Raw genomic sequence first — 21843 nt, 5'->3', positions numbered from 1 at the left:
CCTTATTAGTATCCAGTTAATTCGATAGACTTTATAATAAAGCAACATTGTCCTTATTCGAATCACGATCGTTTTGCCACTGCCGCACGTAGAGCGATTTACGATAGTGTGACGTCATTTCGAATACAATTCCTCCTTTCTGCACGATATTTCGTAGATTCTGTGACGTTACGCAAACACGATACTACGAAATTTCGTGATGAGCATTGTCAATGAAAAAAAAAAAAAAAAAAAAAAAAAAAAAGAAGATTATCTCTCTGGTTACGTGCTTTGGTAAACGTACGGTTTAAAATATTTCATTTCCTTTCTTTTTCTTTCTTATTATCCGCTTCATGAGTTCTAACGAAATTGATATTATATCACAAAATCGAGGCAAATTAAAAATATGTAAATTAATTTAATTTTGTTGACATTAATAAATTATTGAAAAATTAATGTGACTCTTATTATCTCGAAAAACGTGAGCATAGCACCATCTTTGTGTTCATAAAACACGTCATTCGAGTTCCTCATTAATAAAATTTCACAGATATTGATGGTTACCTCTGGTCGGATAGATCTATACTTTGTCCAACACGATTTGTAATACACTCATCGATAAACGTTCCAAGTTTCATCGTATAAAGGTGAACATTTGCAAATTTTTTTCGTTAGAATCAATGAAATAATTGTTCTTCTTTATTTATCTTTTTTTTTTTTTTTTTTTTTTTTTTTGAGAATGATAAATGAACTCTTAGAGATCTTAGAGAAAGAGGAGGACAGATCGTCGCGTCATCGTGAATGTATAAAATGTTTGTAAAAATCGTGGAAAATGTAGAGATAACGATAATCGGTAGTCGGTAGTATTCAAGGGACTATTTAAAAGAAAGATGAGATCTTCTCTCTTTCGTTTCTTCGTTTCGATGAGTAACGTTTGACTTTCTTTTACTCCACTTTATACTGTTGCAAGTGTATCTCCGAACGGATAAGCGAAAAGAAAGTGGATCGTGAAGGAAATTGGAACGAGAAGAGAAGAAATTCAACGATAGGTAATTTCTTCGAAAGAGTATTTATCTGATTATTATTCGAGTATCGACTTGATAAGTTAAATAATCAATAAATAAAAGTTTCGATCTATCGTATTGCGCTTGATAACTTTTCTTTATCAATCGCTATAGACGTAATAAAAAGATAGGGAAACATATAAAAGAACGGTGCAATTCGTTGCTTCGTTTATCGAATCGTTTTTTACGATCTCCTTCGATCTTTTATCAATCATAAGATAGAAAATGTTCGATCAGGTATTTTCTTTAGTTCTTTCTCTCGTACCAGCTCTCTGTATCAGTTGGATATATTTTCTTTGTTCCTTCAATAATTTCATTAGTTATTACCACGTTCATGTTTATGCAGCTGGTGGCAATAAGAACAATCGGCTTTACGTTTGAACCACGCTCATGAATATACGAAAGCTACATATACACATATATGAAATAAAGCTCAACGATCTGTATTATTACGATGGGAAAATATTAAAAGATAAAACGTAGTCCAAATAGTAATGATCATCGATCATCGACCTATCTGTTTCTCATTATTTCAATCTTCTGAGTTAAAATCCATGTGTATTTCCATACGATTCGATCGATAATCAGAGAAACAACATTGCCATTCCAGATTGGTTTTTCGTTCCCACAAATCATCCCTCCTTTATCAAAACCAAATTAGCGAAAGTTTAACCAAGCTATCATTCGAAGAGAGCCGAGCTCGCGACACAGACGAAAGATAAAGAATCGTACGTTCTTCGGTCGATTATATAAGAAAAATTATCGAAGGTCTATATTACAGCCGATTATAAGAGAAAAGATCACTTTAAAGTAGTCCGCGTAACTCGTCGGTAATACCAAGTAAGTTAACCCTTTTTATATCTACAAAATTCTTCTCGAACTTTTGAGATCTCTCATCGCGATCGTTACAAAGTATGTGGTGGGGACAGGGGGGCAAGGGGGGCAAGGGGCGGCGGGGAAACAGTAGTGCATTTTATCGAGATTAGATATCGACATTATAAAGTTTAATTTCTAGGATTATTGGAGAACTTTCCCCTGGAAGTATAATAAGTAGATGATGGCGGTGTTACGTCGACAAAATAATTGATGCTTCAAATTTTTTACAAGCAATTGTAAATTGGGTGAAAGTAACTCGATAAGATTTTTATTCGATTAGTATTCAATAAATCGGTAAAATTTACGTACTTTTATTTAGCTATCGAGGAACGGACAAACGCGATTGAATAGAAATAAAAGGCTTCTATCGGCTGAATTATTTGAATTTGAATCGTCGCTGTAAAGAACGAATTATGACACATTTTCGCATATCGACGCGAACCACCTTCCGATAATAATCAACTGATTGTGACGTAAATTCGCATGCTTTTCTTTTCTTCTTCCTCTCCTCTCACGTTATCTATTTTTACCTATCATCGAATTACGAGGAAAATAGTTAGCGCGATGGAAAATTCGTACTTTCGATTACTTCGTGGAATTTATTAGAAATATTTACAATGAAATTGTCTCTTGTACACGTCTTTTTTTTTTCATATCTAAGTGCATCTTTCGCAATAGATCGTAAGTACTGCGTAAGTACGTATACATAGAATAATTTTAAAGCGCAACAATTATTTCGCTTTCAATTGTATTGCCAACTGACAGTTCAAGAGTAATCATTCATTTTTATCTTTTTTTTTTTTTTTTTAATTTTGTTTTCATTGTCATTTAAATGAGTTTGCTCCTTAACGTCGAGCTGACTATTTAAATGCGATAAATGTGACGCGTAATTTTTTAATAACACGCATAGAGCACATCCGAATGCACTAGATTGCGATCCCATCCCACGTGCGCGCGTTCATCAATGAACCATTCGAGTCTCGTGCCTCGCTTTATTGATTTTCTAGCCCTAACGTAAAAGAAAGATGGAAACCGGAGCGTGAATGGGCTCGAAAAGAAATTGAAAGTAAATGGAGAGTCGTGTTTTTTACTTACTTAGCCTTGACACGACATTTTTTTAAAGATTATAAAGCTAACATAGTTTCGAGCATTGCGCTTATCGATTAATCTTTACACCTCGTGAGAACGATAATTTTCAATTTCGGGACATCGATCTATCGATTTCTTTCGTTTCTCTTATCTTATTATAATAATATTTTATATATCTAATCGTAAGACTGGAGATATCTTACATACACCCTTTTATCTGGTTAATTACAAAACTTGAATTTAAAATTGTAAACAAGTATTCAAATATTTTTGATCGTATCGCGAGGCAATCTTCAAATGTGCATGCAAATCGATCAATTATTAGAAAAATTTCTTCGACCAATAGAAATATTATATCATCCACGATCGTACCGAGACGACGAAGAATTTCCAATACTATTTCTTCTATTTACAAGTTCGTCCTTTGCACGATACTTTATATACAATGATGACCCGATCCCGTTGAAAAGAATACACGCATACATAATATAATACTTGATCGAAATTTTTCAACGAGCTTAGTCGTTAAAATGATAATTCAAATAGGGGAGATGGTACATTCATTCATGATTGTATTCATTCTCGGCCCTTTTCAAACTGACCGCTCGCAGGATGCATTAATTTTTTATTCCCAGAGGGAGACGTGCACCCTTTGCCAATCGACATGTAAAGTCTATTAAAAAGTATGCCCTTTTTCGTACTTGTACGAGTAATAAAGTTCTCAGATTTTTCACTGGTCGTTTCACTTTCATAATAACTCGTACATCTAAATATATCTCCCAAAAGAGACAAGTCCACTTGGCCAAGATGATAAGCAACTTCCGTTTAAAAATATAGATAGACAAAAATATGTAGATGTAATTATTTTCTTGCATACACGTTGACCTATTCATCGAGTCGAGTTAGTCACTTGATTTCGACTTGACGCAGGAACAAACTGACAGTGTTTATATTCGATCTTAGTACGAGCGTCCTCGATGATGTTGATATTACGAAAACAAAATAAAAAATAGAAAAGAAGAAAGTGGGAGGAGCAGAAATTATTTCCGACGGTAATAAATATAATACAACTTATAGCCATTGTTCCTCGTTAAATATAGATCTTGTTGTAAATTGGAATTAATTAGAATTAGATTAATGAACGTATGAACGTACCAAATTTCAATAGTAGCTTAAGGAATGTCTAGATCAAACGATACAGAGTACTGTATGCTTCTATACAAGAGAGAATAATCGTTGTCCGACGGCCCTGACACAAACCTTCATCGTAGAATTCCGGATTTTCAGGGTCGAAGTCTTTCGTTCGTGCGGTCGTTGTATCTGAAACGATCGATCAACGACTACCGAAGACTGCCTATCGAATCGGAGCTGTGCTACCAGAGGCAGAAGAAGAACACGAGAGAGAGAGAGAGAGAGAGAGAGAGAGAGGGAGAGAGAGAGAGACAGAGACAAAGACAGAAAATGGCCCCCACTCATCGCGAAGAAGAAATAGAGGGGCGCTCGTATAAAGAGTATGCTTACAGCCCTGTACCAGCGAGTTCCTCCTCGGCTGTGTACGAAACAACCACCACTACCCTCGTTAAAGAACCCTACGTTGTATCTACTAATAACGGAGAAGAGTTTAAAAAATCTACATTTGGAATCATTACGAGCAAGTGCAGTGCTGCCGAAATGGGTGAAAAAGGATCTACTCTGTTGCAGTATATTGCTGCAGCTGCAGGTCAGTACATTTGATTTTTCTTTTTTATTTATTTCTCTACTTTTTCTTTATACTTTCTCCCTCTTGTTCTTTCCTTCTTATTCCTTAAAAGTCTTTGATTTTACGAGCGAGCTTAACGAAATGTATTGCAAACAATCATTATAGTTCGAAAGTGATTTTTGGCTCGAGAAAGGGTCAAACCGAGTGACGTAAATAACAATTAAGGGCTTCGATTCGTGTCACAGTCGAAAATAGATGGACTTTAAACTATAACGTATAAGCTATGCTTCCTTCTGACTTTAAACTTGAAAGTAGACGTTTATTTTATAACCATAATAATATCCGTTATCTCTTCTTGTGCGATCGTTTGAATTTTGTGTAAAACGATTCGTGTAAACCACACGTGGCTTAAAAATATGTATATATATATATATAGAATATCGACAAACATTATGTTTGTTTGTTTTGTTCAAAATCTTATCGATCTCGTTTACTTTTTTAATAAATCCAATAAGTCGTGTAATGATACAAATTACGAAGAAGTTATAGGATTTCCTTCTTTTCAATTAACTACATCAATCGCCTAAAGAATCTTGGAAAATATATATTTTTTTTTCCTTCAATTTCGCATAATTCCCTTGGCATTGAGATGAAAGGAAGAAGAAAAAAAAAAAAAAAAAAAAAAAAAAGAAACGAAGAAACTGTTTAATCGCATTCCAGAATGTAATCGTATCCTGTCGTAGTACCAGACAGTTGGAAAAAAATTTGTTGATTAGAGCGTACAATATTTAATGCGAATATATGAGAACAAAAAAGGAAGAAAGGGAAAAAGAAAGAAGGAAAGAAAGAAAGGAAAAAAACAAAAAAAAAAGAAAAAGAGGGAGGAAAATAATTTGAAACGCACGTGCGCATTCGCGTGCAACCAAGCAGGCGCATCATTCTGATCGAGCTTCGAACTCAATGCCGACGTCCTCGAGTAAATGCAATTCACGTGACGCAAAGCTTACGTTCGAACGTCATGGGGGATGTATGGGTGTATTTTGTATCTTGCCTTTTTCATTAATATGTTTCTTCTCTCACAATTATTCCTTTATTTCTCAATTAAAATAAAATCTAATTAAATTTAGAAGTATCTATCTAGATAAAGTTCCGAGTGACGTTTCACGCACGTGCTGCATAAGATTCCATATAGTTAAGTTTTCCTGTGACGCGATAGTCTCGGCTGCATCATTCGAGTTTTCTTTTCTTTTCTTTTTTTTTTTTTTTTCTATATTTAAAACTATCTCTTTCTTTGTCTCATGTACGTATTTATGTCTCGGTCTGAGATCGCGAGAAATGTTTTCTTTATCCTAGACTATTTTAAATGTTGATCCTTCTCTTTGCTCTTCTACCTTCAACATTCTTTCTATTTATACGTTCTACGAACGTACTCGATGATCATTGCTTCAATCGTTACGACGAAAGACAAATTTGCGAAAGAAAAAAGAGCAATACTCGAAGGAAATAAATTATTACGTTGATGTGTTCATTAAAATTTTTAAATCCTTTCGAAAGATCTTTCGTGATCAGAAATATTCGACATCGTGAGAACTGAGAATCGAAATGGCAACGGGAGAAACTGCTTTTATTAGCAGTTAGACTCTTTCACAGTAAGAATCCTTCTCACCGTCAGATTGCTGCGGTTACACGAATAATGAGGAAGTAGTTCAGCTCGATTGAGATCTTACTTCTACTCGAGCTGATACTTAATCCGCCCGTCACTACCGGATGCCACTTGTTTTAATATTCACGCCGTGAATCGTGAAATGATTTCAAGTCGTAATAACTTTGGTTTGTCATTATCATCGAAGTATTTCCCCTTTTTTTTTTTTTTTTTTTTCTTTTTTTTTTTTATCGTGCCTCCTTGTCTTTCTCGAGTTTGTATTTACATTCTTTCCTCATGGTTTACTTTGAACGACTACGTCTGACATACTTCTTGTTTTCTTTGTTTCTCCTTTATATCACTTTTTATTTCGATGGTTTCCGTTCTTTATCTTATGAACCATGTGTACAGCTGCACGAAGAAAACAAAATACTTTACGGAATATAAACGACGAAATATGCGCTAACAAGTCAAATCAAGTTTTCAGTCGAGGCCGTAAAGGATGTTTATTTTTTTTTTTTTTTCTTTTTTTTTTTCTTTCGAATCGAATAATTCTAAAATAATGCGAAAAAAAATATTACCCAATGACCCAGTCTCATCAATGTCACGTTTTTTTCCAAAAACTTTCTTGTTCGTTAAAATATTTCCATTCGATTGGATATTCGATAAAACCGAAGAAACGTTTCGAATTTTTACCAGATCTGCAAGTTTATCGAACGACAAAAAGCTTTTTTATGTTTCATAATTTTTTTGTTAGATTATGATATTAGATAATGACAGGATTCATTCGAATCTCGAAATAAGAGCATGCACCGAACGATTATTTATCTCGATTATTTTATATGAGATTAAAATGAGTACAAAACATAACAAAAATTACACGATACTAATTACTAACATAGACATCAGATAATATTATTGAGTCGTAAATTACATGACAAGTGAAAGCAGTTGTTTGTCATATAATTTTGAAAAATGTACATATAATCACGGCATTATCGATCGATAATATCTACTAGGATTCTTCTTAATCCATGCGATTAAGCACGATAATTCTCTTTATATGTGTTATCTTGGAAAGAAAAAGAAACTTCCTTCCTTTCAATCGTTTCTTCTCTCTCATAGGCGAAAAACAAAATAATTATTATCGATGGTATATTCGTTTTAATGAATAACGACGACATCAGATTTCATTCTTCATAAGTACTTGCGATATTTTCAATCGTAACATTTCTTAATGATAATTTGACGTTGCCACTGTTTACATATACTCTTATATACATTATCTATAATCGTAGAGAAAATTATACTGAGGAAAACAAAATAACAATTATGGTGTCGTTCGATCAATGAGTACGCTCATCGATAGGATTCTTATCGTTTATGATACATCTACCTATATTTTTTTATTAAACATATCATTTGCATACAAATACGCATATGCGATATAGAAATGATATATGTTTAGATTATAAAATCTTATTCCGTTATTATGTTTCATTGAGCGTAATTTGACAAGTCAACGATATGACGATTATACCGACTCGTTTTCCAATATATTTTAATTATATTGTCTAATTGGCGTCCTTGAAATAACACCGAACAAGTTGTCGCACGCACAAAGTAAGATTCTAATCGCATAAATGGCAAAACGAGAGAATACTTAATGAGATAACGACATAATACGTATTAATTTCGAGAAACAGATACGAACACGCAAAATTTAATGGATCAAAGATTTTCCAAGGTGCTACAATATTTTTTTTTTTGTTAAAAGTGATCTGATTCGAATGAAAATCTATCGATCCATCGATTCATTAATCATTAACAAATGTTGACAATTTTCAATAAAAATTATTCGAAGAACGAACATATAAGTTACTTGGATATCAGATTTTTCAACAAAGAAAATAGTTAGAAGGTCGTTACTAAAATTACCGTTCACGACTAACTTGATTAATTAAGGTCAAAGTATATCGAGTATTTTTACTAAACGTGGAAAGACAACGGAAATCCTTAAGAGTAAATAAAGCTTCTTAAGTAGCCGAAGTGATCTTTACTCGAGGCAAACCGATATAGTTGTTGGTAAAGTGATCGCTTTGTTAACTCATTAGAGATCTTTCAATATGAGTAATTTCAAGTTTTAGTCGACATGATTTCAATCGATTTGACATCATCATCTGGATTCGATAATTGATAATAATATTCGTACACGCATTTATACGACTTATCGAAAATAATACATTGTTATTAAGAACCGAAAAGATCAAGTTGGATCGATTTTTAATCAAAGAAAAAGAAAAGAAAAAAAAAAAAAAAAAAAGAAAAAGAAATAAATGAAAAGATATAAAAAAAAAGACAAAAGAAAAAGCTGTAAAAAGCGATCACTATTCACGACGGTATCGACACGCCTCCTCGCTTATTTTTGATTTATTTAATTGCCTGACTTCGCACTTTTCTGGCGATATCTCTTCCCATTTCTATTCCTCTTTTTCTTTTTTTTCTTATTCCATCCAAGTTTATGAAAACGTCTTATCGAGTTGGAAATTTCCTAACTGCAAAAAAATGGTAGCGAAATATACGACGCGACGCGATTAGATTCATTCGTCGTCAGTAACCTCATCGAACTAATTCTTTCATTTCTTTCACTTTCTCCCTCTCTCTCTCTCTCTCTCTCTCTACTTCTCGGCTCTTAATATGTCCTCAATTTTTCTAGCGAGTCTTTCGATCCACGGTCGTATTTACGATACGTATTATCGTTTATCAAGATAATAGAATTTTTATCGATACGTAAAAAAAAATTGATACGAAAGAAAAAAGAAATGAAGTGCAAAATTGTATAAAAAAAATCGAAATGATCATTCTATATTATATAACTATCCCCTCCTTCTGCAAAATAAAAGAAAGGAAAAAAACCGACGAAGCGATTAATTCTCTTGAAATATTTCGTTTTTATCAACGAATTTCACCAACAAATACGAATGTTTAATTTTTCGATCGACATTTCACGAGTCTCGAACGAATCACGTCCGGTCTGTAGACTTGCGTAACTCTGTAATAATAAAAGAGTCGCGAGCGTCGAATGATTCGGCATACCTGAAAGGCTTGAGGAGGTTGCATAACCGCAATATACGGTGATGCATTGCGATGCACCGCAATACAACAAAAAAATACCGAAGGAACGAACGATGATAGCGTGACGAGCAATCGATACGAAAATGCAAACTATTCGCTATGATTATCGCGCGTTCGATGCTGCTCGATAGTTTATCTCAATATGGCTGACACCACAAATAAAAAAAATCTTATACTAGTTCTCGAGAGTTTCATTATCATTCGACTTTTCTTTTTTCACTTTTTGTCTCGATTTTTCGTCCTTTCTATCGATATCGCGATTCGCTCTCTCTCTCTTTCTTTTCTTTTCTCTTTTTTCCCTTTTTTCTTCTACTCTTAATACGTTCGAGATAAGTGTCAGAACTCTCTCGGATTATTTTCTTACGATCCCTGTTAACGAAGTAAACGATACGAAAATAAATGAAGCACATTATTAACAAGCTATATAAAAATGCATTATTTTATTGTAATTAAATATCTGGTAAAAAGTTAAACGGTAAAAGCTAATAGAAAAGAAATCAGCGTTAAATTCGAATAATCGTATAACAAGAAAGACGATATATTTTATTGCTATGATATATTACTTATTACGATGAAAGGGTTTCCAGGTACGAGTGTATAGATCATCGTTGTCGCGAACTAAGTGGAAGGTAAACGATAGACGAGATAAATAACGTCAAATTACTCCGAGATATTTTAATTTTTTCAAAGGTATTTCAAACGTTTTCTTAACAGCGATTCGTTTGGGCTGTCATTGCTCGGAACGAAAAACATTTCTATGGTCGGTCACGTGGACGTATTTACGAGCGAACGAAGCGTGTCGTTGTGACCGCAACATTACATAAAGCTGATATTTCGTAGTTGATTTATTTTTTTCTCATTGTCGTAAAAATGATCTACGTGGATCGACCCGCCTAAAAATGAAAGATTTTCACTTTGGAATTCCTTTGGCGTTTACGTTCAAAAGCATCGAGGAAATAAAAGGCGCAATCCTTGATAAAACCAAAGCAATTTAAAGCGAAACAAGCGATTATGCAAAACGCACTATAACGGCACGTTTTATCGTAGGAAACGCCTCCGATGCTGTGACCAAGAGTCACATTTTAAAAACGATTAAAGCGAGACGAATTTATCATCGTGGAAAATTAGCAACGAGTTTGTTACCGCTTTATTTCATCCATTCTGTACGATACGCACGCGTGAAAATAATGTTTCGAAATATCTCATGTTATCTTTTTACGAGAGATCGATAAACTTTCAACAGACCGAGGAAGATCTATAGATCGTTTTTCTTTTATAGATTACTATCTTATAGATTACTTACTTATTTTTATCTCTCGATGTTTCAGCCAATCTCAGTATAATGGCGACAGGAGCGATGTTGGGTTGGACCAGTCCGATATTAGGTAGACTTATGGTGAAATCCGATGACAATCCTTTGGACACTCCCATTACCGCAGATGAATCATCCTGGATCGGATCGTTGGTAGCCATTGGTGCTGCTGTTGGAAGTTTCGCAGCTGGATATTCCGCTGAAAGGTATTTTTAATTCTTCCAAGTTTTCAAGTTGTTGTTGTTGTTGTTGTTGTTGTTGTTGTTGTTGTTGTTGTTGTTGTTGTTGTTGTTGTTGCAACTAAATCTCGAGTCTTAATTAAAAAATCATTTCTCAGATTTGGCCGAAAATACACTCTACTATTTTGTATCGTACCTTATTTGATCGGTTGGGCGTTGATAGCTACGGCACATAATGTAGCTCAGTTTTACGTTGCTCGATTGATATTTGGAGTTGCCTTGTCCTTCGCCTTCACTGTCGTACCTATGTACGTGGGAGAGATCGCAGAGGTAAGAGAGAAAAAGTGTCTGCGAGCAAAAGTCATGAAAAATTTCTAAAACATATGGAATTTAATCGTAAAGTATAAAATTTCTATTCGAATCTTTCGCTAGACGTCCATCAGAGGAGCATTGGGATCCTTTCTTCAATTATTCATCACGTTTGGATTGCTCTATTCTTACGTCATCGGTCCGTACGTTTCTTACACGGTCTTTTGGATCCTCTGTGCCTGTCTACCGGTCATCTTCTTCGTTTTATTTCTATTAATGCCAGAATCACCTTACTATCTAATCTCCAAGGGTAACAGAGAAGCTGCCGTTACTGCGTTAGCCAAATTACGCAGCAAGAGCGAAATGGCTGTACAGCAAGAGGCAGACGACATACGGGTAAGAATAAAATTTTATCGAACGATAGGAATTTTAATTATCGACGAATAAGCGATTCGTTGGCGAAATAGGCGGAACACGTGCTCGTTTCTCCTGCAATAAATTGTGCCGTTCAATATCGATTCACGATACTGGTCACGTACGTTTAACGAGATCGTTGAAAAGGGATCATTCCTTGATCCTGTATAGAGCGTCTAACCAACCGAGATCATAGAATTTAGGAGGAAATATCCTTTTCTTAATCTTCTACATACGATAGCAAGTTGTAAAAGTTTAGAAATGTATTTTGTCAATTGTATGCTTTCACCAGCAGCCATATTCAATTGACCCCGTGCACTCCAAAGGATAAGATTCTTTTTATCGATCTCTTATAATTTATTGAACGCACGATATTTATAGACAATGAGTAAAACTGCTCTTGAAACAAAATCGTAACATATCGTAGTATCTACGTATGTCGAGGATATCGCGCGACGAGGTGACGAAACGTCATCCTACTCATTCATCATCGATTTATTTCGTTTCATTTTCCCAGGATGCCCTCGAGGAATCAATGAAAACGCAGACCAAGATTTCGGATCTATTCACCATCAAGGCAAATTTTAAGGCCCTCATATTCACCTGTTTCCTGGCATCCTTTCAACAGTTGACCGGTATCAACGTTGTTCTATTTTACATGCAAAGTATCTTTGCCGCAACTGGTAGCACCATGGATCCAAACGTGTCTACGATCATAGTTGGTTCCGTTCAAGTAGCCGCATCTTTCGTCACGCCATTGATCGTCGACAGACTGGGCAGACGATTGCTTCTCATAACTTCCGGCATAGGAGAGATCGTTACTTTGGTAAGTTATCTTTATCATTTCTATATGGATTTAATGAAGAAATTAGAAAGTCCAATAAATTTCCTCGTGAAAGTTATCTGACGAAGACTAACGATCTTTGTCGTCGTTCTCTCTCTCTCTCTCTCTCTCTCTCTCTCTCTCTCTCTCTCTCTCTCTCTCTCTCTCTCTCTCTCTCTCTCTCTCTTGCAATACCATTCGTCTCGAATGATCGCTTCCTCTTTCATTTCCAATCGATAGCACGTGTCTTCTAAGAAAATAAGAAAAATAGATTTCACTAGGAAACGTTACGACGTTGATCAATTAAGCGGCTATTACTTTACTTACGCAATCGATTGGTTCTTGACTTTCATGAATTATATACACGAACGGTGTGATAATGAAAAATCTCCTAGGAAATTCTCTTAGTCTCGTGCGATAGACGTGCCGAGTCTGAAGATAGAAGACGGAGGAAAAAAGAAAAGAACAAAAGTAGAAATAGAGTGCGCGCGTGTCTCGTTATTGATTTAATTGATCGTCATCGTATTAATCGACGCGTACGCGCGTCAAACTCGAATCGTTCGGTTAACGTAGTGCCTAAAGGTATTTCTTTGATGAGCAACGAGATCGTAACCTTCGTGTGATAGAATACGTTGCACTCGTACGCATCGATCGCGATTAGAATTCTAAAATAGATATAGCTTGGGTTAAGACGGCTAACAGCCTCCCCTTCGTTAGCGTCGAGAAAGAGAAGAACATACGCGAACATACATACATATGTATACGTATCTACGTTAACGATCGTAACGAGCTTGGCCCTGAATTCGATAAACACTCGGAATGCATTTAATTGCAACGTTTTAGTCGTTAACTTCTTCCCGTACGTACGAAAAGTGGCAGTACGCTCGCGTGGCATCCGTTTTGAAAAAGCGAAGCATTAGAAACGAAGAGAACGATTGTACGTAACACAGTTACGCTTTCGAAACGTCATAAACATTTCTCATGTTACAGGCTGCTCTGGGTCTTTTCTTTTATTTAAAAGACGTCAAAGAGGACGTCGAAGTCGTGGAATCGATCTCGTGGCTTCCGGTGGTTTCGCTCGTCATCTTTATCGCTACCTATTGCATCGGTTGGGGACCTCTTCCATGGGCAGTGATGGGCGAGATGTTCGCCTCTGACGTAAAGTCGAAAGCTTCCGGTATTACAGTCTCCATATGCTGGCTCTTGGCTTTCTTCATTACGAAATTCTCGAGCAACATCACCGAGGCCTTCGGTAATCACACAACCTATTGGATGTTTGCCGTCTTCTGTGTTATCAGTGTTCTGTTCACCATATTTGTACTACCTGAAACCAAGGGCAAGAGTTTGCAACAGATTCAGGATGAGTTGAACGGCGTGAAACCGTCGATGTCCGAATTCAGTCATTCTGTTTTACCTACCAAACAATGAAGGTATCTTTCGGGGTCGGAGATGGTTCGTATTTTAAATGACGATCATTATCCTAGCACGAGTTATTACGGGTCATTCGTTAATAAAGAAGACGCGTAGAATTATGATTGTCTTTCTTCGGCCCTGGCCACAAGATTCGATGACTTTTGGTCATCGCCATATAAGTGGCGCTTCGGGAAACACGACGAACCAACAATTCTTTTTTTTTTTCTTTTTTTTTTTATCAGTATTGGACAGGAAGGACGTTTTACACAACCCTTTTGTCTTCGACGTCGTATCGTATGAGATCTTCCCGAACATTCCCAAGGGAAACGTGTATCTCTGAGATCCTAAGATCGTAATAATTGTGTTCCGTGTCGAGTTGTCCGTGATGAAATAGATATAAACTCTTCTTTTCTCTTCTTTATTTTATAATAACTCGTAAGAATACTATAAGCGCAAAGCACTATATTTTTTTAATGATATTTTAGCGAAGAACTTTTGAAGACGTCAACGATAGCGGCGACTAAGAGAGAGAGAAAGAGAGAGAGAGAGAGAGAGAGAGAGAGAGAATACGTGTATATTCCTTTCGCGAGTATGAAAACTCGTCCGTGTCACATTTGTTTCCTTTCTTCTTTTTCCTTTTCTTTTCTTTATTATTAGATCGAATGGTGTATTAATTTAAATAATAGAATAGCTTTTTATTCGGATTCCGAGCTATACTACGTATGTAAGTTTCTTTAGCGTGGATCGAGCCTGATGCAAGTCGAACTGGGAAACCGGACTGAAGCTCAATCGACTACTACTAATATTATTATTATTATTACTACTACAGCTCCGCTCGTTTCTTCGATATAAACGTCATGAATATTCTGGGTTTTTATTATTATTATTATTATTATTATTTTTCTTCTTCTTCTTCTTCTTCTTCTTATACTTTGTATATGCGAACGAGAAACGAAACATATGAAAACACTCTACGCTTATTCATTTCGGCCAATTTCAAACATACACAAAGATTTGTTTGTATACATTTAATGAAAATTCTATTCAACTTTTTTCTATCGAAACTCTGAAATAACGCGTTGAAAGTAAGTCCGTCAATTTCATTCGCGATCGCGAGACTAGTTAAGATTCTAAGATTATAATATTTCGATAAACACGTGAATGAACTTTCGAATACGAAAAATTTATCACATTTGTAAAATAATATCGAATCTTTTGTCACTTTTTATTTAGACGTTGATTATCATCTATACGTATACGTATTATTTTATTATATAACTCGACTATTATTATTAAGACTTTTATTTAGAAATATCAATGAGAAAAAGTCGTAATAATCAAACAATTAAATATTGAAACAAATGTAACAAGAGAGGGAAGAGAGAACAAAGAGCGTTAGTGTTTTTCACAGAAATTTGTGGCCTAATCGGTGATCCATTAACTGCGCAATAATCAATTTATTATCATCAAGCTGTCGTCCATTCGTAGGTGCTAACATGATCGAGTATAAAAAAAAAAAAAAAAAGATAGAAAAAAATTGAAAATAAAAAAAAAAATACAAGAAAAAAGAAACACAGACATCTTTCCTGGATCCTAACGTTTAATTGCTTCGATAGAATCGATGAATCGATCGATTGTTCGCCATCAATAAGTAATATATTACAAATAATAATATATGTATGTACTCGATCATTTTTTCAAATGTCATTGATAAAAGTTATAGAACGCAGTTCCATCGATATTGTTATTCATGTAAAAGAATGCATCTACGAATGTACGTACGTATCGCAAGGAAAAATCGATATAAATGTTTAGCGTAATATTCGTTCAAGGGCAGAAAACATTCCCATATTTCGCGTTACACTTCTTCGTGGATAAGAAAAATTCTCTATTTCTTTTTTTTCTGTTTTTTTCCCCTTCTTTCTTTTCTTTTCCTTTCTCTGAGCGGATGAATTTTTTTTCCTTCTTTCTTTTCTTTTTCTTTTTCTTTTTCTTTCCTTTTTCTTTCGTTATTCTCGTTTCCGTATCGCCTTAACGCATTTCTTCTTTCTTTCTTCATATTTCGAAAGGAGAGTCACTTCAGAGATAAGAATCATAATAGAAAAGAATCGAAGGAAACTAAACTGATTCGTTGATATATACACGATATATCTATTAACATTGATATAATTCCTTTTCTTACGAGTAGAACGATGCTCGTGGGAATACTTAAGCGATTACCAAAGATTTATCTTACGTTTCAATCCGTACTCCTAACTCGCACCTTTTAATTTCCGTGTGTTTCTCTCATCGTATTACTCACGGTACTTCCTGCTAACTCGTTCGTGTCAATTATTTATACATGTGTATATATGAGAATGGAAACGCAGTATAATCAAAACTTGTAAATTGTGATTAAAGAAAATCATTTATATATTTTTCTCGGAGAATAATTAAAAAAAAAAAAAAGAAAAAAAAAAGAAAAAAAAAGAAAAAAAAAGAAAAAAAAAGAAAAAAAAAGGAAAAAAAAAAAAAAAAGAAAAGAAAAAGAAAAGAGGGGAAAAAAGTCGGAAAACTGAAAGACGGGAAAAAACGTAAAAATAATATCAAAAAAACGCGGCAAGGACGAAAGGCGCTGGTTGCCGATTGCTTGTTTTTTTTTTTCCCCAATTGTTAACGAGTTTTTTATCACGTTTGTCAAACTCGTCAACAAAGATTCTTGTGAATGAAACGCCTTCGTATTTCTTAATATATATCTGTACGAATAACGAAAGAAAGAGGAAGCAAGTATTTTACATAGCATCGAACAATCAATGAATGTTTCGTTATTTATACATATATTTGGATTAATCTATAAGGAATAAATGTAAAGCGAAGAGAAACTATTTTAACACAATAAGAGAGCGTGGAACTAGAACGGGTAACACCATGTTTCATCTCGTCATTGTAAATACTATTTGATATATATATATATATGCATATTCCTAAGTGCACCTTTGTACATACATATCTTATCGGAATTGAATAAATTATAATTAAACGCAAGAGATTATCGATTTATCTTTCCCCTTCCCTATGAAAAAAATTTCGTTGAGATATTATGACGATCGAGAAAAATGAAACATAATGAAAAACAAATCAATGACACTTGTCAAGTTCAAGGAAACGGTCATTATCTGATTTTCGATAATTACGCTTGATAATTATTATTTATTCAAAAGTAAACATTAGGATGACCGCTCGTGAAGAGAAGAAAGACGATATGGTGAGAAGATTTGTTTAATTTCGAATAACAGAATGATAATCGAATGAATTTATCTCAGAACGATGAAGACAAGAGGTTACAAGAAGATTTATTGCAATTGGTCGACGTATTGATGGTAAGAATTTAATATTATTCTATACGGGCGAGTGACAATCATTAAGAATAATAATGATTCTGGGCTCAAGGGAAAAGACGAAAAGGCAATGGCACGTGCTCTGGTACATCTTAGAATATTAATGCAAACGTCGACCACTTCGATGACCTCGGTACCAAAGCCATTGAAATTTCTTAGAGATTATTACGCTCGATTAAAGGATGCCTATTATAAAATCGAAAAAAACGACGACATTAAGAGACAATTTGCCGAGATTTTGAGCGTTTTAGTTATAGTTGGAACATCTTCAAGCTCGAGAGAATGTTTAGATTTTTGTATAAAAGGATCGGTCAAAAATCCTGGCGAGTGGGGTCACGAATATGTTAGACAATTGGAGGCAGAGATCGTCGACGAATGGACCAGCGCACCGATCAAGGAAGAAAAGGACATCAGGTCGGAATAATAAAGAACAATAGGATAGATCGATACTACGAAAGAATCAACGAGTCCATTTTTTCACAGGTCACAGCTTACGCCTTTGATCGAGAGCATCGTGAAGTTCAATATGAAACACAATGCCGAAATACAAGCCTGTGATCTGTGCTTGGAAATTGATCAAATGAATTTTCTACATGAGCATTTGGATTCTAATAACTTTTCGAGAGTGTGTCATTACTTGACGAATTGCGCCGCTTACAGGTTATTGATCGATATCTAATTTAAAAGAGTTAAAATATTTTCAAAGAAAAAACAACGATGTTTCGTTTTCAGCGAAGACACGGAGAGAAAACAGATATTGGAATTCGTATTCGATCAATATATGATATTCGGAGAGTATAGTAAAGCCATGCTAATTGCATTACAACTGGCCAATCCGGATTTGGTATTTAAGTGTCTTTCTACCTGTCCAGATTCTTTGATACGAAAACAATTAGCATTTCTGATTGCGAGACAACAGGTATAAATTATCGTCGTTAATGTCTTGCCTGACGAATATTATAAATTCCCATGATTCCTCATTCAGAATCATTTAATGAAGAAGGAATATCAAGAAGAAGATGCACAGGATATCGAGACTATACTTACCAATGGACATGTCAATGGCCATTTTCAAATATTGGCCAGAGAATTGGATATATTAGAGCCTAAATTACCGGAAGATATTTACAAGACCTGGTTGGAGACAGGAATCAGAAGAGATATCGATTATGATTCTGTCAGATCGAATTTAGCTTCTAGCTTCGTTACGGCTTTCGTTCATGCTGGTTTCGGCGAAGATAAACTTATGGCAAATACCAAAGACTGTTGGGTATACAAAAATAAGGTGATTCAATATCGACCTAAACTCAAATCCTTCTTCATTTTGACGAGGGACCTTCATAAATTTTGTATAATTTACTTTTCAGGGACATACGATGCTATCGGCAACTGCATCCTTAGGTCTGATACATCTTTGGGACGTGGATGGTGGATTAGTACCGATCGACAAGTGAATGTGAACTAAAAATAATCTTTCTAACAATAAGCTTGCTAATGCATAGAAAAAGATTTTCTTTCGACATCATTTATTCGCATTAGGTATCTTTATACGAATGACGATTACATCAAGTCAGGTGCTCTATTGGCAATCGGATTAGTAAACTGTGGAGTTCGAAATGAATGCGACCCAGCCTTGGCCCTGTTAAGCGATTATGTTCTCTCTACCAGCGAAATTCTACGAATTGGTGCGACCTTAGGATTAGGTTTGGCTTATTCTGGCTCTCAACGGTCGGATGTTGCGGAACTTTTGATATCGGCATTAAACGACAAACAGAGTAAAATTTTGATCTAACGAAGAACGATCTCTAATATGACGAAATAAATAAATAAATAAATAAAAAATACTCCTTTTTAGGTACCATGGAAATTATCGGACTTTCCGCGATTGGTTTAGCTTTGGTCTACGTTGGTACGGCCAATTCTGACGTCTCCTATGTCATATTGCAGAAGTTATTAGAACTTACGATCGAGCAATTGGCTAATACGCATTACAGGTGTTATTAAATAACGAAGAAAAAATGAATTTCCAACTAATCTTAATAACGACGAGCACGTAATAAAAATCTTTAAACAGGTTTTTATCACTGGCCTTGGGAATACTTTACATGAGTTGCCGGGATGTTATAGACACTCCATCAGCTGCATTAGAAGTTTTACCTGAACCATACAGACTAGCTTGTCAAACTATGTTACAGGTAACAAACTAATTACTGTTATAAACTTATATAATTCTATCGAACACTTTGACTCGAGATTTGCGCATACGCTGGAACTGGTGACGTTCTTATCGTCCAAGAACTCTTAAGAATTTGTTCGGAACCCGTTAATGGCAAGGAAAGTATCTATGGTACACCAATTACGACTCCTGTTGCCAGTTGTTGCGATCATGGAAAACACGTGGTTTCTAATTTAACGACAGACGATAATCAAGCGAAGAACAAGACTCCTAATTCCAAGTATATGTCTGTTATTAACATATTTTTATTAACGAACAAATTTTAACTCTTTATTAAATTTAAAAAAAAAAAAAATAGAGAAATTGGAATATCACAAGCGATAGCGTCTCTTGGAGTTGGAGTGGTTGGTCTCGGTGAAGGCAAAGAAAATTCGAGGATTTTTGGACAAGTAATTTCCAAAAGAAGAGATAATAAAAAAGATTTCAACATTGAAATCCTAATTCTAATAATAGGTAGGACGATACGGTCCGACCCAAGCAAGACGAGCGGTACCCTTAGCTATGGCCCTTTCGTCTCTTTCTAATCCAGAACCGGCACTCTTAGATGTTTTGAACAAATATAGTCACGACAATGACGTGGACGTTGCTCATAACGCAATATTAGCTTTAGGATTGGTCGGTGCTGGAAGTAACAATGCGAGATTGGCGACCATGCTTAGACAATTAGCTGCCTATCATGCCAAAAATCCTTCTCATTTATTTCTCGTACGAATTTCTCAAGGTCTCGTGCATTTAGGGAAAGTAAGTTGGGAATGTTCGTGCCAAGTTCTTCTTACTTTTTCTTCCTCTGTTAAATTTTTCATTTATCAGGGTACGTTATCGTTATCACCGATGCATTATTCATCGAGAATCTTGGATCGAACGGCACTGGCTGGATTAATGGTTGTTCTGGTTGCATGTTTGGATTGTAGGAATTTGATATTGGATAAATCTCATTACTTGATGTACTGTTTAGCTACGGCCATGGAACCACGATGGTTGGTCACTTTGGATAAGGATCTTAAGGTCTTTCAAACGTTTATATTTAAATTATATTATCTATAGGATGTCTTTGCTGCTAACAAATTTCCTGTTTTTTCTTCTTCCTTTTTTTTTTTTTTTATAATTACAGACACTTCCTGTTTCCGTTAGAGTTGGCCAAGCCGTAGACATCGTTGGCAAGGCTGGCAATCCAAAATCCATAGCTGGTGGTAACGTTCATACGACCCCAACCCTTTTAATGCATAACGAAAGGGCGGAGTTGTTGTTAGACGAATATGAACCTTTGTCCAGCATGCTGGAAGGGTTTGTTATTTTAAGAGAAAAAGCAGAATCTTCCTAAGCGAACCTTTTGATCTTTTTAAATAAACATTGAAATACTTTCTTCACCCACAAAGCTAAACTTTGCCATATAAAATGACTTAGAAGCTGGTACGGAATTCAGTTTTTTTTCTTTTTTTTTTTTTATATAGGTTTGCGTTTATTTAACTTTAGGGACTAGCGGAAGCAATGTGCTTTATACAACAGAAATGTACATTGGTATGCATTGCACAGTGGGAACAACAACGTTGCACCATGATCAAAGTATTAGACAGATTTTCAACATCTGTTTCCTCATTCTTTTCTTCCTTATCTCTCAAGCATGGCTAATTCTATACCTTAATTATATATAAGTAGGGTAAATAAAAGTTTCACGACGAAAGCGAGTTTATAACTCGAATACACGCATGTATACGCGTGTTCGTTCCAACGACGTAAAAAAGAACAATTTTTGGGGAGAGGGGACTAAAATACTTCGACGGACTTTTTTTTTTCTTATCTCGTTCCTTTTGATATTTTTTCACATGCGTAGAATACACATAGGTATATCATGGTGCGTTTTCCTTTCATATCGAAAGATGTAACATATATACGTATGTTGTGTATTTGTATGTGTGTTTGTATGTATGTAGTATTTATGTATGTAGTATTTATGTATGTATGTATTTATGTATGTAATAGGTAGGTAGATAGGTATATGAATAAGTCCAAGTTACGTGTACGAGAGATCATGGCGCTCGTTCCTTACTTTTCCCTTTTGCTTTTTATCTTTCTTTCTTCTTCTTATTATTTATTTATTTATTTTTTTTTCTTTTTTTTTTTTATTATATATTATAATTACCCTCCTCGTAAAGAAACTGTGAGAAAACGCAAGCTTTACATGTATATGCACATGTACAATGTGTGTAACACTACGTACTCTTTGTATTTTAATTTCTAACGAACATTCTTCTTCTTCTTCTTCATCATCTCTTCTTCCTTCATAGGCACATGACTT

The 21843-nt window shown here is 35.0% G+C and overlaps 3 protein-coding genes across 4 annotated transcripts in view; 2 read left to right on the top strand and 1 right to left on the bottom strand.

Annotated features, from left to right (window-relative positions):
• The window catches only part of LOC118443534 (serine/threonine-protein kinase 32A), a 41810-nt gene extending 30884 nt beyond the window's left edge, over window positions 1-10926 (bottom strand). Inside the window, exon 1 of one of the 2 annotated variants that reach the window (XM_085662304.1) lies at window positions 10788-10926. The gene's annotated coding sequence lies outside the window, so the exon portion shown is untranslated. Of the gene's footprint in view, window positions 1-4163; window positions 4300-10787 lie in introns of those variants that run through there. The other variant, XM_085662305.1, reaches the window with a different exon arrangement.
• On the top strand, window positions 4470-15502 carry LOC118443535 (facilitated trehalose transporter Tret1). The gene is made up of 6 exons (XM_035870683.2): window positions 4470-4728; window positions 10813-11002; window positions 11134-11305; window positions 11408-11680; window positions 12216-12524; window positions 13512-15502. The coding sequence occupies exons 1-6, from the start codon at window positions 4470-4472 to the stop codon at window positions 13947-13949; spliced, it is 1641 nt and encodes a 546-aa protein (XP_035726576.2). The 3' UTR covers window positions 13950-15502.
• Window positions 15503-16287: 785 nt separating this feature from the next.
• On the top strand, window positions 16288-21363 carry LOC118443546 (26S proteasome non-ATPase regulatory subunit 2). The gene is made up of 14 exons (XM_085662292.1): window positions 16288-17293; window positions 17364-17725; window positions 17795-17971; window positions 18044-18230; window positions 18297-18596; window positions 18679-18761; window positions 18851-19086; window positions 19167-19305; window positions 19386-19506; window positions 19565-19767; window positions 19846-19936; window positions 20001-20288; window positions 20358-20552; window positions 20659-21363. The coding sequence occupies exons 1-14, from the start codon at window positions 17222-17224 to the stop codon at window positions 20866-20868; spliced, it is 2664 nt and encodes an 887-aa protein (XP_085518418.1). The 5' UTR covers window positions 16288-17221; the 3' UTR covers window positions 20869-21363.
• The last annotated feature ends 480 nt before the right edge of the window (window positions 21364-21843 follow it).

This window comes from Vespa mandarinia, chromosome 17 (genome assembly GCF_050613455.1).
Source record: "Vespa mandarinia isolate Hongniang chromosome 17, ASM5061345v1, whole genome shotgun sequence".
Taxonomy (NCBI): Eukaryota; Metazoa; Arthropoda; class Insecta; order Hymenoptera; family Vespidae; genus Vespa; species Vespa mandarinia.
The sequence above is the reverse complement of the archived record's forward strand: the minus strand, read 5'-3'. Positions and strand labels throughout refer to the sequence as shown.